Source organism: Hemitrygon akajei, chromosome 18 (assembly GCF_048418815.1).
Source record: "Hemitrygon akajei chromosome 18, sHemAka1.3, whole genome shotgun sequence".
Taxonomy (NCBI): domain Eukaryota; kingdom Metazoa; phylum Chordata; class Chondrichthyes; order Myliobatiformes; family Dasyatidae; genus Hemitrygon; species Hemitrygon akajei.
The window spans coordinates 6,717,327-6,733,807 of NC_133141.1; the positions used below are offsets into that span (position 1 = coordinate 6,717,327).

Consider the following 16,481-nt stretch of genomic DNA (forward strand, 5'->3'; position numbering starts at 1 on the left):
CCCTCCTCTCTCCCCCCCCTCTCTTCCCCCCTCCTCTCTCCCCCCCTCCTCTCTCCCCCCCTCCTCTCTCCCCCCCTCCTCTCTCCCCCCCCCTCCTCTCTCCCCCCCCTCCTCTCTCCCCCCCTCCTCTCTCCCCCCCTCCTCTCTCCCCCCCTCCTCTCTCCCCCCCCCTCTCTCCCCCCCTCCTCTCTCCCCCCCTCCTCTCTCCCCCCTCCTCTCCCCCCCTCCTCTCTCCCCCCCCTCCTCTCTCCCCCCCTCCTCTCTCCCCCCCCTCCTCTCTCCCCCCCCTCCTCTCTCCCCCCCCTCCTCTCTCCCCCCCCCTCCTCTCTCCCCCCCCTCCTCTCTCCCCCCCCTCCTCTCTCCCCCCCCTCCTCTCTCCCCCCCCCTCCTCTCTCCCCCCCTCCTCTCTCCCCCCCCTCCTCTCTCCCCCCCCTCCTCTCTCCCCCCCCTCTCTCCCCCCCTCCTCTCTCCCCCCCTCCCCTCTCCCCCCCTCCTCTCTCCCCCCCTCCTCTCTCTCCCCCCCCTCCTCTCTCTCCCCCCCCTCCTCTCTCCCCCCCCCTCTCTCTCCCCCCCCTCCCCTCTCCCCCCCCCCCATGTCTCTGTCTCTCTAAAAAAAAATAATAAGTCCGAACAGAGCTGATGACTGAATGGCACTTGGATTGAGTTAGGTGCCAGGTAACAAAAGTGTTGCTTTGCATAAACAAAATGCTGGAGGAATTGGGCGGGTCAATAATCCATATTCCAGCATCTGCAGTCTCTTCAGAATCTGGTTTAATATCAGTGGCATATGTTATGAAATTTGTTGGTTTGTGGCAGCAAAACATTGCAATACATAATAAAAAGTATAAATTACAATAAGTTTATGTATAAAGTTTTTAAAGTAGTGCAGAAATAGAGTTTAAACAAAACAAAGTAGTGAGCTAGTTTTCATGGGTTCAATGTCCATTCAGAAATTGGATGGCAGAGGTGAAGAAGCTGTTCCTGAATTGCTGAGTGTGTGCCTTCATCCTCCTGTAGCTCCTTCCTGATGTAATAAATAAGAAAAGAACATGGTCGTGGGTGTTGGAGGTCCTTAATGATGGATGCTGCCTTTTTGAGACATTGCTCTTTGAAGATGTCTTGGATACTGGTGAGACTAATGCACATGATGGAGCTGACTGAGTTTACAACTCAATATATTTAGGTTCATGGAGGTTATAAGGGGAGCCTTTTTCTATTGCTGAAAACAGTGCAGTTAGTTCAAATTAGCAACAACATCTCCACAATCTCCCACGGTACAGGTGCACCACAAGGCTATGTGGTTAGCTCCCTGCTTTACTCACTTTACACTTATGACTGCATGGCTAAGCACAGCTCCAATGGCATATTTAAGTTTGAAGATGACACCATTGTCATTGACCGAATTAAAGTTCGTGACGAATCAGCATATAGAAAGGAGATTGACAAACTGGTTGAGTGGTGCCACAATAACAATCTCTCATTCAACATCAGCAAAGCCAAAGAGCTGAGTTTTGATAATAGGAGGAAGAAACTGGAAGTCCATGAGTTAGTCCTTATTAGAGGATTGGGTGTGGAGAGGGTCAGTAACTTTAAATTCCATGCCATTGTCATTATATCTGAATACCAGCATTTAAGTACTATTGCAATGAAGGCACAGCAACGTCTATACTTTCTTAGAAGTTCAGTATGTCATCTAAAACTGACAAAATGTCTATAGTTGCTCAGTTGAGTATGCTGACTGGTTGCATCATGGCCTGGTATGGAAACAGTAATGGCCATGAGCATGGAAAAGCCTAGAAGAACTGAAGCCCAGTCTGTCATGGGCAAAGTCCTCTTCCCCTCTTTCCCCACCCCCACATTGTTGAACGCATCTACAAGGAGTGCTGTCACAAGAAAGCAGCATTCAGCCTCAAGGACCTCCACCATCCAGGCCGTGCTCACTTCTCACGACTACCATCAGCTATCAGGCAGGAGGTACAAGAGCCTTTGGTTCCACGCCACCAGGTTCAGGAAGTTATTACCCTTCAGCCATCAGACTCCTGACCCAGAGGGGATAACTTCACTCACCCAAACACTGAACTGATTCCACAACCTATGGACTCACTTTTAAGAACTCTTTAACTCATATTCTCAGTATTATTTATTGTTTATTCATTTTTGCACTGTTTATCTTTTGCTCATTGTTTTTTTGGCCAGCCTTTGTGTATAATTTTTCATTGATTCTATTGTATTTCTAATGATTGCAAGAAAATGAATCTCAAGATAGTATATGGTGACATATATGTACCTTGATCATTAATTTACTTTGTATTTTGAACAATCACTTTAGGGGATGCTACTTCAGAATTCATGAACAATGCTCAGCTACTGATTTTGAAGCTGAGTGACTTTATCTAAAAGAGCAGGAACATTCCTCAAAGGGGCATTGATGCTTGTTTGCTTTTGGATTCTTTGGTTTTGTGCATCCTTGAGCTATGTTGCCCTTGAAACTGCCTCATCAACTTCACCATGTTGCTTTGAGTGCATTGAAAGTGGAATTTTCACTCATCAAAGTGTCCGAAAGTGGTATTTCTGGAGCGTGGTTGCTGTTGTAAAATGGGCGGCTAAATATCTTTAAGTAACCTCTTTGCTTCTCAAACTCCTATTGCCAGCAATATGATAATTATTGGGAAATAAACATCGGCAGGGGACACTTCAAACTTCTTAGGTGCTACTTGATCTAGGCATTTAAAACCTTTTCCATTTTGGTTTCAGTTCTTTGCAACAGCTCTGACCTGTTGGGCAGCTTTTATGTCCCCTTGTTTATTTCCCTTAATCATCAACAAGATACTTCATAAACAAAAGGTTGCCAAGGCACCCTGGGCCTCAGACTATCAGAAATATTCCATATATGTTACCGATCTGTTTCCTATCTTCTCTGCAACTTAAAACTAATTTTATTTTGAGATACAAAACTCTAGCAGGCTCTCCCTGCCCAACGAGCTTAGAGTCATAGAGAAATACAGCACAGAAACAGGCCCTTCAGCCCATCTAGTCCATGCCAAACCATTTAAACTGCCTACGCCTATCAACCTGCACTTGGACCATAGCCTCCATATCCCTATTATTCCCATACCTATGCAAATGTTGAAATCAAGCTTGCATGCACCACTTGTGCTGGCAGCTCGTTCCACAGTTTTCCGACCCTCTGAATGAAGAAGTTTCCCCTCATGTTCCCTTTAACTTCTCACCTTTCACCCTTAAGCCATGACCTCTGGTTGTAGTCCCACCCAACTTCGGTGGAAAAAACCTGCTTGCATTTAACCTGTCTTTACCCCTCATAATTTTGTATACCTCTATCAAGTCTCCTCTCAATCTTCTACATTCTAAAGAATACAGTGCTAACCTATTTAATCTTCCCTTATAACTCAGGTCCTCCAGACCCAGCAACATCCTTTTAAATTTTCTCTGCGCTCTTTCAACCTTGATTACATGTTTCCTGTAGGTAGGTGACCAAAACTGCACACAATACTCCAAGTTAGGCTTCACCAATGTCTTGTACAACTTCAACATAACATCCCATCTCCTGTACTCAATACATTGATTTATGAAGGTTAAAGTGCAAAAAGCTTTTTCAACCCTATCTATCTGTGATGCCACTTTCACTGAATTATGGACCTGTATTCTCAGATCCTTTTGTTCTCCCACATTCCTCAGTGCCCTACTGTTCACTGTGTAAGCCCTACCCTGGTTGGTCCTACCAAAGTGCAAAATCTCACACTTGTCTGCATTAAATTCCATCTGCCATTTTCAGCCCAATTTTTTCAGCTGGTCCAGACTTCTGTGCAAGCCATGATAGCCTTACTCACTGTCCACTACACCCTGAATCTTGGTGTCATCCGCAAATTTACTGATCCAGTTAACCACATTATCATCCAGATCATTGATATAGCTGACAAACAACAAAGGACCCAGCACCGATCCCTGCAGCACACCACTAGCCACAGGCCTCCAGTCAGTGAGGCAACCCTCCACTGCCACTCTGGCTTCTCTCACAAAGTCAATGTCTAATTCAATTTACTACCTCGTCCTGATTGCCGAGCGAATGAACCTTGACCAGCCTCCCATGCGGGACATTGTCAAATGTACTTGTGGCACCCAATTACACTCCTGTCACCAATTAGCCTACTCTATCTTTAGTCTAAGTGGAAACCAAGGCACCCAGAAGAAAGTGATGTGGTCATGGGGAGTACGTACTCCTTGCAGACAGCGATGGAATTGAACCAAATTTTTTGCTGTTGCAATAGCATTGCGCTGGCCAATATACTGCTGTGCTACCTGTTTTAACTTTCACAGTTCTATTGAAATGTCTTGGATCTAAGATTCTAACTCTGGGTCTACAGATGCTGCCTGACCCTGATGTGTATCTGCAATATTTTCTTTATTTTAGGTTTTCAGCATCTGCTGTTTTTTAATGTTCATTGATGAAACGTGTTTGCCTTTCTCTTAAGTGGTACTGCAATAGAATTTTTACATACATATGAAGAGAGATGTTTAAATGTATGAAGAACAGCAACATCTCCAGCACTGCAGGGCTCATTCAGTGTGCTGTAGCATCAGTCAAGATCAGGTGCCCCATAACTCTGGAAATGACTTCAACTTGTTGACTCAAGCAAGAGCTACTATTGAGCCACAGTTTGAAGACATTTTGAAAGTAATTAAAGCTCTTTTGTTTTTGAGCAGCAGGTTAACTTGTGTGTGTTAGATTGCACTGTGTATTTGTCACTACATAGTTTGATTTGTCAGTAACATCGTTTAAAGTTCAATATCCTTAACACCCATGAGAGGCAGAGTTAGTGCTCTCTCCTTTAATATAACAAATCACTCCCCATCAACATAAATAATTGTGTCTGCCTGCCTGTAAATACTGATGAGCCCTGAAGTCAGAAGATAGAACAAAGCCAAAACACAAAATAAACCTTGTTCAATAAAGCCATGCAGCTACAGATGCCTCAGCAGTACATCCCCAAGGCACAACTATTTAAACTGTTTACCCAAGAACATTCAAGACATTGTTAGGAACCATGACCAGTCAGTGAAAGTCAGCTTAGCATTGGTTGTCAGCCGACCAATTGGCGTTGGTTGTTTTTGCTCTCCGTAGCACCTGCCTCTTGAAGATGATTACCTGTAGGATTTGAGCTGAGGATTGATTTAAATTGGTACAACCAGTTTACCCTGGCAATCAGACTTTTTAGTGGGTGCAGGTCATGATTTGTTGCGATGTTGCTTGTGGCTGTGCTGGCACTGGTGGTTAGTTTGGTCAGGGTAAATCGAACCCTTCCAGGAGGAGATAAGGGTCCAACTCTGTGTTCAATGATCTTTCTGGTGAACCTCTTGTGCCACCAGGGGCAAGTAGAATGATGAGTTGTTTTGACTGTGGGGATCCAACTGCTCACCACGTGCACTTGGGGGTAATGTTGTCTGAGGTTGTATCGAATTGTAGATTGACCAACTGATTGTTGGTCAAGACATTGATGTACTACCTCCTGGTTGCAAAGGCAACTTTGATCATGACCATTAAACTCCTTGTAGATTTTGATGGCTTTTGAAACTTGGAGTGCTTGTGCTTCTCAAGAAGACAATGAAAAATGGCAAAAACCACCTTTGTGACCACATTATTGGCATTTGCTGCATATGCTTTTTTTTTTATTGGCAGTTTCTTGCATAACGCCATGCACCACGGTTCGAACAAGCTGTGTGTGGCTGCTTGGAGACCCACTGAGTGATGATGTCCTGGGTCACTAGATACTACATTGATATGGTTCTATTTGACCAGGTTGAAATTGTGTTTGAGTGACAGCTTGTAGAGTCCTATTGGGGTCTTGCTCCAGTCTGGCCAGGATCCATTTGTGAATGTCTGTATCACCAGGTGCCTGAAGTCCGCAAATAAAAGTCAGGCATTTGAACTGTGATTCAGTCATGTTAACCAGCTTGAACATTTCACGTTCGCAGTTGATGACACTGGCATATGTGATGAAGCCATCGGCATCATGTTTAATGAGTTTTACACATTGGTACTGAACACTGAAGAGAGATGACTGCTCTCCAAAAATGCTTGTTAGCTTTTGGACAGTTTCGTCAAATGATAGGTCATGCAGGTTCTTGGGCATGAAGAAGTTGAAATAACGCTTGTGTTCAGTAGTACCCAGTTTTTGGAGTCATCTTCCATGAGTCATCTTTATGGGTGAACTCAACCCAGAAGATGTCTTTATATAATGTTTGACCCAGGATTCAAACATGATTCCAGAAATGGCGTCAAACTGGAAGTTGGTAATGGACACAACTGATTCACATGAGCTCTGTTCAGTGTTTGCTACTGATGTTGTTGGACTCACTGATAACCTGCTGGTTAAGGTTTCAATTAACTTCAGTCATGCTGCCTCAAATTGAGCTTGCTGCTGTTGTAGAATTGTGTGCAAGTCTTCTGCTGGAAATGCCATCCTGACATAATACAGCAGCTCATTGCCAACTTGTTGAGTTTGCTTGCCTGTAACTACTGATGAGACCAAAAACTAGGAGATGGAACAAAGCCAGAACATGAAATCACGCAGCTGCAAAGAACCTCCAATAGTTCATCCAAAGCACGATTATTTAAGCAGTTTATCCAAGAACTTCAGAGATATTGTTAGGTTAAATGACCAATCAGTGAAAGTCAGCCTTGGATTGGTTGTTAGCAGACCAATGGGCGTTGGTTGTTTTGGCTCTCCATAACAATAATATTCTGAAAGAATTAAACCATTAGTAAATCAATTAAGATGCCTAAATGCTTCAAAGGGAATAATATACTACTTCTGCTGAATGTATTGGAACTTACAAAAAATGATCAGTTTTGAAATATCAAGATCCATTCGTGGATCAATTAGACCAACAGACAGCATAGGTTTGCTAAACTCCTGCTTTCCCCATTACTACATGCTGGAAATCCCTGCACATTGTAACTGCATCTGCAATAAGTAGCCCAAGATTCAGTGTGGGAAGGTTGCCTGTGAGGCTGGATAAGTGGTGTGCCATTTCTGCGCTGAGGTGAGATTCAGGGCTGGACCCTGACCACCCATATTGCTGCAGACTGGCAATACCTTTTCCATGTGTGGACAGACTCTACTGTCACCTCCAGTTGGGTGTGAGGCTATCTCCCTGTTGTCCCAAGCTGACTTTTGAGCTGTTTACTGAGGAAGGTGAGGAGAGCAGGGGTTTCTGTCAGATTTTCAGTAATGCCTGTCTCTACATGGTAATTTAATGATTAGTCAGTGCTGATTCCATTAGTGCTCTCATTCCTAGCAGTGCATCCTGAGTGCCAGGCAAGGTACCATTATAGACAGGCTATTTGGATAGCCTTCAGAAGTTTGTTGGGTTTTTATCTGCCCTTTTTACATAATGCTTAAGAAAGAAGTTGGGAGCATTGTAAAAACTGTTCCCTTCACCCATTTCTGACTTTTAGCTGTTTGCGTTAAGTTTGCCCTTTCACAGATTTAGTGGTTGCCTGTTCCTTGCAGACAAGTTTTGTGATTTGTTATGTTGACAATGTCTTATTTCTTATTTTTATATCAGTGAGTTCTGCATCTAACGTCACCACTGCTGTTGTTATTACCAATTTATAATGATAACATGCTGCCATCAATACCTGCCCGTTTTGTGTCTATCACATGAGTGAAGTGAATAATGGACGATTTATTTAAAGGGTGCTTGGTAATTACAGGATTGAGATAGGAATGTAAAGGTGAGATGAAGCGACTAGTGTTGGATAGAGCAGTGATCAAATCACATTCTTTGCTGAATGGATAGCTATAACACTAAGAGGAATGTTGATACAGATTAACTTGCATGTGGAATGGTCAACAAGAAACAGGGATGAAAGCAACATTCATTACATAGTTTCAAATGTGAGGTAATAAATAGTGTTGAAGGAAAATTTTGGAAGGATATAAGGTAGGGACCAAGCAAGTAGCTATTTTGCAGATCTGGCATCCAGTTTTAAACTGAATAATCTCCCTCTGGGCTGTAATACTGTTGTTCTGGTATGTTGTACTATTTTGATAGTAGAAATAAATGTTGTAGAAAGCTCTTGACATCTGATGAAGATACTAGAGTTGAACTTGGTGAACTTATGATGGAGAAAATTTTAAATTCTTGCAAATACTTTGTGATTTTAGGAATGTTTACCAGGTATTATTCAGTGCACCTCCATTTGGCTGGATCGTACTGTACAAAAAGAAATTTTGAGGAGTTTGAAACCCAAGACTTGGCGTACATTTGTGTGCAAGCTCTCCATTTACAAAAACAGATGTGCTACTACAAGCCCACCCGATGAACTGGTTAATAATCTATTAATTTCTGTTGACAGATTTTCGAGGATGCATACAAGTCACAACTGAGCTGCGTTGTGGTTGATGACATTGAGCGCTTGTTGGGTAAGCTTGAGATGCATCATGACAACCCAGTCACTTGGCTGTTCTATACACTGAGCACAGACTTTGTGATTAACCCAAGGAACCGCTTTATAAACTTGTACTTGTCAGATTAATCTTCCCCAGTTACCTTGGGGAATTTCATTTCCGTTTGTTTTGTATTCACCATTTGAGGTGGCAGGGTAATGGAAGGTGTTGATTGTCGCTTTCAAACTGGAATTGAATAGACACATGGGAAAAGAGCAAGAGCTAGGGCTGCTGGATTGTTTGCAGAGCTGATGCAAACTCGATAGGCTAAATGGTCTCTCTGCTACAATGATTGTGTGAGTTGGGAGATGGTCTCTGATCATTATCAGCAATTGTTACACATCCCATCTGACTTGAGTTCCAACATATCATTACTTTGCAGCAGGGGTAATCAGATAGTGATTTAGATGCAATTTTCTTTCTTCTACCATTTTGCCTTTGAAATGCCACACATTCCCTGACTAAGCTCCTCCACAGCTCAGTCATATCTCCTTGGTTGCAGAAATTTGCTCCTCTTTTTTGGCATGCAACCAGGAGTTTGTCTCTATCCAAAAGTTCTGTAAAGGAGCCAAGTTGTTCAACGTCAGTTGGATCACCAATAGGAACCACTACTGATCATGCTTTTGTTTCTCTCTCCTCATCCACTGACCAATGGTGATTGCACTGCAGCAGTTCAAATCAGCTATAGATACCTTATAGATACAACCTTAATTTGTCTGAGTAAAATTTGGAAGGTCTAGTTAGGATAGTGTGGTGAATAAGGTCTTCTTCTCTGGAATCTCTTAATCATTTCTCTGAAGCTTCAGTACCACTCACGTAATTCATAGCTGGACTTTATGCTTAATGAGATTGAGTAAACTGCCTGTATGAGACAAGTTGGAGTCTCATCCCATATGCTGAATTATTGAAATCAAAGCATTGGCAGCACAAAGCAATGAAATTAATTTGAAAACAGCCACAGACCTACCTGTCCAAGGATTCTGAGTACACAGTTTAACTTTCACTGCTTATCTGTTAAACTGAGTTGATGCATGAACGTATTACACTACTGTGTAAAAGTCCTTGTATTTAAATATAGCTAGGGTGCCTAAGACTTTTGCACAGTACAGTGTTTGTCAATGTGGAACGGAGAGTGAGTTTGTAAATCTGGCAGAAGCAAAGGATGTTGGGAATGGCGAGGGTGAAGCACCGTGAGTGAGATGTGGGACAGGTGGTAGAGAAGGAATGCTTGCGTGGGGGGGGGGGGGGTGCTGGTGGTGTGGGTGCAGACACACCCAGCCCTGAGACAACAGGCAAGGTCATTTGATTCCAAACAATTGGTTTATTGATCATTACAGAATGTCACTCTAGTGCTTCATGTTCCCGCCCCTCTCCCTTCCCCTTTTCCCAACTATGATTCCCCTCTCCCTGCCGCATTCCTACTCAGTCCACAATAGAGACCCATATCGGAATCAGGTTTATCATCACTCACATATGTCATGAATTTTGTTTTTTTTACCCTGTGGGAGCAATACATTGTAGTGCATAAAATTGGGCACCATAGCTCTATCCATATCTAACTTTTGCACAGTACTGTATATGACACAAAATTCTAATGATTTTTAATTCTGTGCACAGAAGATTTTTTCTACAATTATTTTTCTTTGACATTTTGAATATTCAATTCTAAAACCGTATAACAAATTTGATGTCTTGTGCATCAGACACTACTTTCATCCCACAACTGGAGGCTGTGGTTTCATTCCAGGTAATATTAGAATAATGTGATCTAGAATAAACTTTGTCAAAGAATGTGAAAGCAGATTTAGTATATAAATTTAATGGGGATTTTAACATGTACTTAAATCAAAACCTTGCAAATTTGTAGTGTTTCAGTGGTAAAGGTTTGGGATGAGTTGGATGGCTGTTTGAAAGAGATGACATGAGCCAAAAGCTGAAAGGCAGTTCCTTTATCAATCAACTGAGTGACAATTGGCAAATATCTGTACAATTATACCCAGCAGCCATGAACTATATAGTGGAAGCATTAAAAGAAGCTCTAAAATGTGAAGAACTGTTGCAACTTCAGACCAGTACACAGGTTATTCTCTTCAGACATGATGATCCTCCTGGTCAGATAGTCTGCATCCTGACTCCATACTGGATTAATTCTGGACTGCATGACCACTTGGTGTCTTTGGGCAGTGCAATGTTGGCTTAGGTTCTAGATTGCTACATTCTAACTATTGCTATCAGAATTAGAAAGGACAGGATCAGTGGAATGAAATACTTTTTTAGTCAGTCACTGTTCTGTTCATAGTTGCTTGTTTTAATATGTGAGCAAACTGCAAAGAACTCTTGCCATTCAAGCCAAATCCCAGATCTAATTAGGTTATGATATCAGCAGTCTTTGTAAATCAGGGAACATTTTGCCTGGATACCAATGCTACATAGTATAAATATGCTATCTTGGACATCTGAGGTAGCTGTGTTAGCAGGAAGCATGGGCCAAGACACAATGCTATGTTTAAAGCCCTGTAATGTTTGTGAACATGTCTGCATGCAGGATCACACAACATCATTGTCTCAAAAAACTGGATGAGTCCCAGTTTATTTTGTGTCATCTGACCATTGAAACCTATTATCATGTACTCACTTGACATCACAAACAAATAAAGAATAAGTACTTTGAGCTTTTGAATCATAGAATTATTCAGCACTGGAGGAGACTGTTTGATCTTGCTACTGCGTCAGCTCTGCTGGAGCTTTCCAATTTGTCCACACATTACTCCACTTCCATGGCAATTGAAATTTGCTTCCCTCATAATATTTATCCATATTTTTTCTGCATATGACGATTGAATCTATTTCTAACACCATTTCTTGTAGTGAACTCCAACTTGCAAGAATCAGTGTCTTTTGTAACTGCTTTCTTGTATCACCTCTTTTGTCACTTGGCTTAAACCTTTTCCCTGGTATCTGACACTCTGCAACTGGAATCAATTCATGACTTCGACACTTCTGAAATCTTCCTAACCTTGTCCTCCTCAGAGGAACAAAAGCAGCTTAACTACAAATTGAAGCCCAGCATTGTTATTGCCATTCTGTTAAATCCCTCTCAGGTTCTAACACACTTTCTAAAGTGTAACACAAAGAAACAAATACCCACTCTAGCTCCAGTTAATCTGAGTAAATACAAGACCATTTTATTCAGAGTCATAGAAAATTACAACACAGAAACAGGCCCTTTAGCCCATCTAGTCCATGCTGAACCATTTGAACTGCCTACTCCCAGCAGTCTGCACTCCGAATCCATACCACTACCATCTATGTACCTATCCAAACTTATCTTAAATGTTGAAATCGAGCTTGCATTCCACACTTGCACCACCCTCTGAGTGAAGAAATTTCCCCTCACATTCCCCGAAAACTTTCCACCTTTCACCTGTAACCCATGACCTCTCATAGTAGTCCTACCCAATCTCAGTGGAAAAAGCCTACTAGTGTTTTCCCTATCTATACCTCTCATAATTTTGTATACCTCTATCAAATCTCCTCTCAATCTTCTACGTTCCAAGGAATAAAATCCTAAACTATTCAATATTTCCTTCTAACTCAGGTTCTCCAGTCCTAGCAACATCCTTGTAAATTTTCTCTGTACTCTTTAAACCTTGTTTACATCTTTTCTGGAGGTAGGTGACCAAAACTGCACACAGTACTCTAAGTAAGGCCTCACCAATGTCTTCTACAAATTCAACAAACTCCTGTACATAATACATTTGATTTATGAAGGCCAGTGTGCCAAAAGATTCTTTACGACCCTATCTATCTGTTGTTCCACCACTTTCATTCAATTATGGACCCATATTCCCAGATCCCTTTGTTCTACTGCACTTCTCAGTGCCCTACTGTTCACTGTGTAATACTTGCCCTGGTTGGTCCTACCAAAGTACAACACTTCACACTTGTCTGCATTAAGTTCCATCTGCCATTTTTCCAGCTGGTCTAGATCCTCCTGCAAGCTCTGGTAGTCTTTCTCGTTGTCCACTACACCTCCAATCTTGGTGTCATCTAGAAATTTGCTGATTCAGTTAACCACATTATCATCCAGATCAACACTGATGACATGCAACAATGGACCCAGCGCCGATTCCTGTAGCACACTGCTAGTCACAGGCCTCCAGTCAAAGAGACAATCCTCAACTACCACTCTCCGGCTTCTCTCACAAAGCCGATGTCTAATTCAATTTTCTACCTCATCTTGAATGCCAAGTGACTGAACTTTCTTGACCAACCTCCCATGTGGGGGCCTTGTCAAATGTCTTGCTAGAGTCCATAAAGACAGCATCGATTGCCTTGCCTTCATCATCTTTCCTGGTAACTGCCTCAAAAAAACTCTGATTTGTTAGATACGACCTGTCACACACAAAGCCATGCTGGCTACATCTCTCTCATCAGTCCATGTCTCTCCAAATACTCATATCCAGTCCCTTAGAATACTTTCCAAAAATTCCCTACTGCTCACCAGCTTATAATTTTGTGGTTTCTTTTTAAGAGACTTTCTTAAGCAATGGAACTACATTAGCAATTCTCCATTGCCTCACTTGTTGCTATGGATGATTTAAATATCACTGCTAGGGCCCTTGTGATTTCTGCACTTGCCTCCTGTAGGGTCCTAGGATAAACCTTGTCAGGCTCTGGGGATTTATCCACACTAATTTGCCTCAGGACAGCAAACGCCACATCCTCTGCAATCGTTATAGGGTCCATGACCTCGCTGCTGCTTTGCCACACTTCTATATACTTTGTCCGTCTCCTGACAAAATACAGTTGCAGAAAAATCAATTTGAGATCTCCCCCATCTCTTTTGGCTCCATGCATAGATTCCCATTCTGATCTTCCAGAGGACCAGATTTGTCCCTTGCATTCCTTTTGCTCTTAACATATCTGTAGAATCCCTTGGGGTGCTCCCAGCCTTGTCTGCTAGGGCAACCTCATGCCTTTGAGCCCTCCTGATTTAGTTGAGTGTTCTTTTTCATTTCTGTACTTCACAAGCACCTCATTTGTTCCTACCTGCCTATACCTGCTATGCACTTGCTTTCTTAAAAAAAACAGGACCTCAATATCTCTTGAAAATCAGAGTCCCCTAAACCTGTTATCACTTACTATAACAACCTTGTGTTTCTTGCAACAGTCTGCAATCTGTCTACAAATTGGTTCCTCTAATCTTGCGGACTGTTGGGTAATATATCTCCATTAACATGGTCATACTTTCTTTTCCTCATTTCAACATGTAAAGCTTCACTAGTCTGTCCTGACTGAGTATTGTCATGACACTTTCCCTGACTAGTAATACCCTTTAATCCCTCCCTCTCTGTCACATCCAAAACAGCAGAACCCCAGAACACTGAGGTGCCAGTCCTGCCCCTCCTGCAAGCAAGTCTCACTAATGGCTACAATATCATAATTCCATGTGTCGATCTATGCACTGAGCTCATCTGGCTTTCATACAAAACTTGCGTTGAAATGTATGCCGCTCAGGACATTAGTCACTCCATGCTCAACCTTTTGAGTCCTGATTTTGAGGTCTTACCAACATCTGTCTCCACTAACTGTTATAGTAGTCTGGTTCCCACCTCACTGCCCCCTACCCTGCAACTCTAGCTTAAACCCCACTATGCAGCATTAAAAACCTTTCCACCTTTATTAGTCCCCCTCCAGTTCAGATGCAAACCATCTTTTCTGTACAGCTCCCACCTTCCCTGGAAGAAAGCCCAATGATCCAAAAATATGATGCCCTCCCTCCTACACCAACTTCTTAGTCACATGTTAAGCTGTATGATCTCTCTATTTCTGGCCTCACTAGCACTTGGCACGGGTAGTAATCCTGAGATCACAGCCCTGGGGGTCCTGCTCTTAACTTAGCACTGAACTCCCTTTGCAGAATGTCATCACTCTTCCTGCCCATGTCATTGGTACCAACAAGGACCACGACGTCTGGCTGTTCACCCTCCCACTTAATGCTAAGGAGTCAATCTGAGATAGCCCAGACCCTGGCACCCGAGAGGCATCATGCCATTCGGGAATCTCATTCTCATCCACATAAGCCTCCTTTCTGTTCCCCTAAATAACAAATCCCCTATCACCAATGTGTGTCTCTTCTACCCTCTTCCCTTCTCAGTCACAGAGGCAGATTCAGTGCCAGAGACTTTCCTGTTAGGCCGACACCCTCCCTCTCCCCTCTTCCCCCCCCCCCCCAAACAATAACCAAAGTGATATATGTACCTGTTGTTGAGGGGGATGGCCACAGGTGTGCTCTGCATTGGCTCCTAAATTACATTTCTGACTGTCTCCCAGTCTCCTGTGTCCTGCATCTTCTCAATCTTCAGGTCGCTGTTTGACGCTGCTCAAAACACCAAACTGCCGCAAATCGATGCCTTGTGTACTCAGTTGGTAAACCCGAGTGAGCTATGTCTACAGTCTTCGGATCGTTGATTGGCCACTGCTCAAAACACCAAACTGCCGCAAATCAATGCCTTGTACTCAATTGGTAAACCCGAGTGAGCTACATCTTCTCACTCTTCCAATCGCTGATTGCTGCTGCTCAAAAGATCAAACTGCTGTGAATTAATGCCTTGTGTACTCAGTTCATGAACCTGAGTGAGCTATGTCTTCTCACTCTTTAGATCACTGATTGGCCACTGTTCAAAACACCAAACTGCTGCAAATCGATGCTTTATGTTCTCAATCAGTGACCCTGAATGAGCTACATCTTCTCACACTTTGGGTCGCTGTTTGCCGCTGCTCAAAACATCAAACTGCCGCAAATTGATGCCTTATGTACTCAGTTGGTAAACCCGAGTGAGCTATGTCTACCGTCTTCGGATTGCTGGTTGGCCGCTGCTCAAAACACCAAACTGCCGCAAATTGATGCCTTACATACTAAATCGGTGAACCTGAGTGAGCTATGTCTTCTCACTCTTCCAATCACTGATTAGCTGCTGCTCAAAATTTGGGTAGTTTTATTTAGTTGTACAATTGCCTCTGTAATATTATTGTCCTTGCATTCCATTAAGGAGTAGTGAATTAAAATGTTGAGTCAAAACAGCAATGAGTTGAGGCATGATAACAGAGCTATAAATGAGAAAAATGTTGTTCTTTAATTTCAGATTATGTCCCTATTGGCCCACGCTTCTCCAATCTAGTACTTCAAGCACTGCTGGTCCTGTTGAAAAAGTCATCTCCTCATGTAAGTTAAAACATCACTTCAATTAATTGAACCATGTATATATTTTATGCATTCATTGTTTTGGATGCTGTAGAGAAATTGAGGTTTTCAAATTATTATCTATGTCACAGTTTTTTTTTTAAAAAATATATTAGAATCTTTTTTGGATAAAATGGATATATGGACGTTCTGCATCCTTAAAACTGTATGCAACCTTGAGTGAAGTCCTGCTGCCTCAACAAATGAATCCTTGGATAATTGCTTACTCTGCTGAGAAGTATGCAAATTCCAAACTGGTCCATTTGTGGAGGGGTTAAGATGCTGGAACAACAGCTAGAGTTCTGCAAACATTGCTACAGAGCCATAAGTTTGATTTCCTTCATTGATCAGGGTCGACCATGGATGTTGCATCATAGATGTCTACACAAGCCGGGGCAATATGATATGGAGAGCAAGCTATTGCCTTTGCATCAGGCTCCCCCTCTCCATGCAGCTGATGAATCCAAGTGAATGGCAGAGATTGAGTTTGGCAGCAGTGGTCTTGCAGGAGCTGCTAATCAGCGTTGAACTCGATGTAGGGTTACCACAGGGGCTCCAGCTCCAGATGATTTGGGTTTACTCCTGAAGTTTTCCCCTTGAGTGGGTATAGCCGCAAGGCAACAGAGGTTTGAGATCAGAGTTTTCCTTCTAGACAATCTGTCAACCATGGCTGATGAGCCCCTTCTGCAAAAACAACTGGTTTTAATGCACCAGTAACCTGCATTTGCCCCTTCTCCAGTCAGTGGAAACAGTTCTGCCAGGCT

General features: G+C 42.7%; 1 protein-coding gene across 1 annotated transcript in view; it reads left to right on the forward strand.

Annotated features, from left to right (window-relative positions):
• LOC140741048 (vesicle-fusing ATPase) overlaps positions 1-16,481 on the forward strand; it is a 270,286-nt gene that overhangs the window by 178,441 nt on the left and 75,364 nt on the right. The window contains exons 16-17 of the mRNA XM_073070710.1: positions 8,381-8,447; positions 15,620-15,699. Of these exons, the coding sequence (XP_072926811.1) occupies positions 8,381-8,447; positions 15,620-15,699 (147 nt within the window). The remainder of the gene's footprint in view (positions 1-8,380; positions 8,448-15,619; positions 15,700-16,481) is intronic.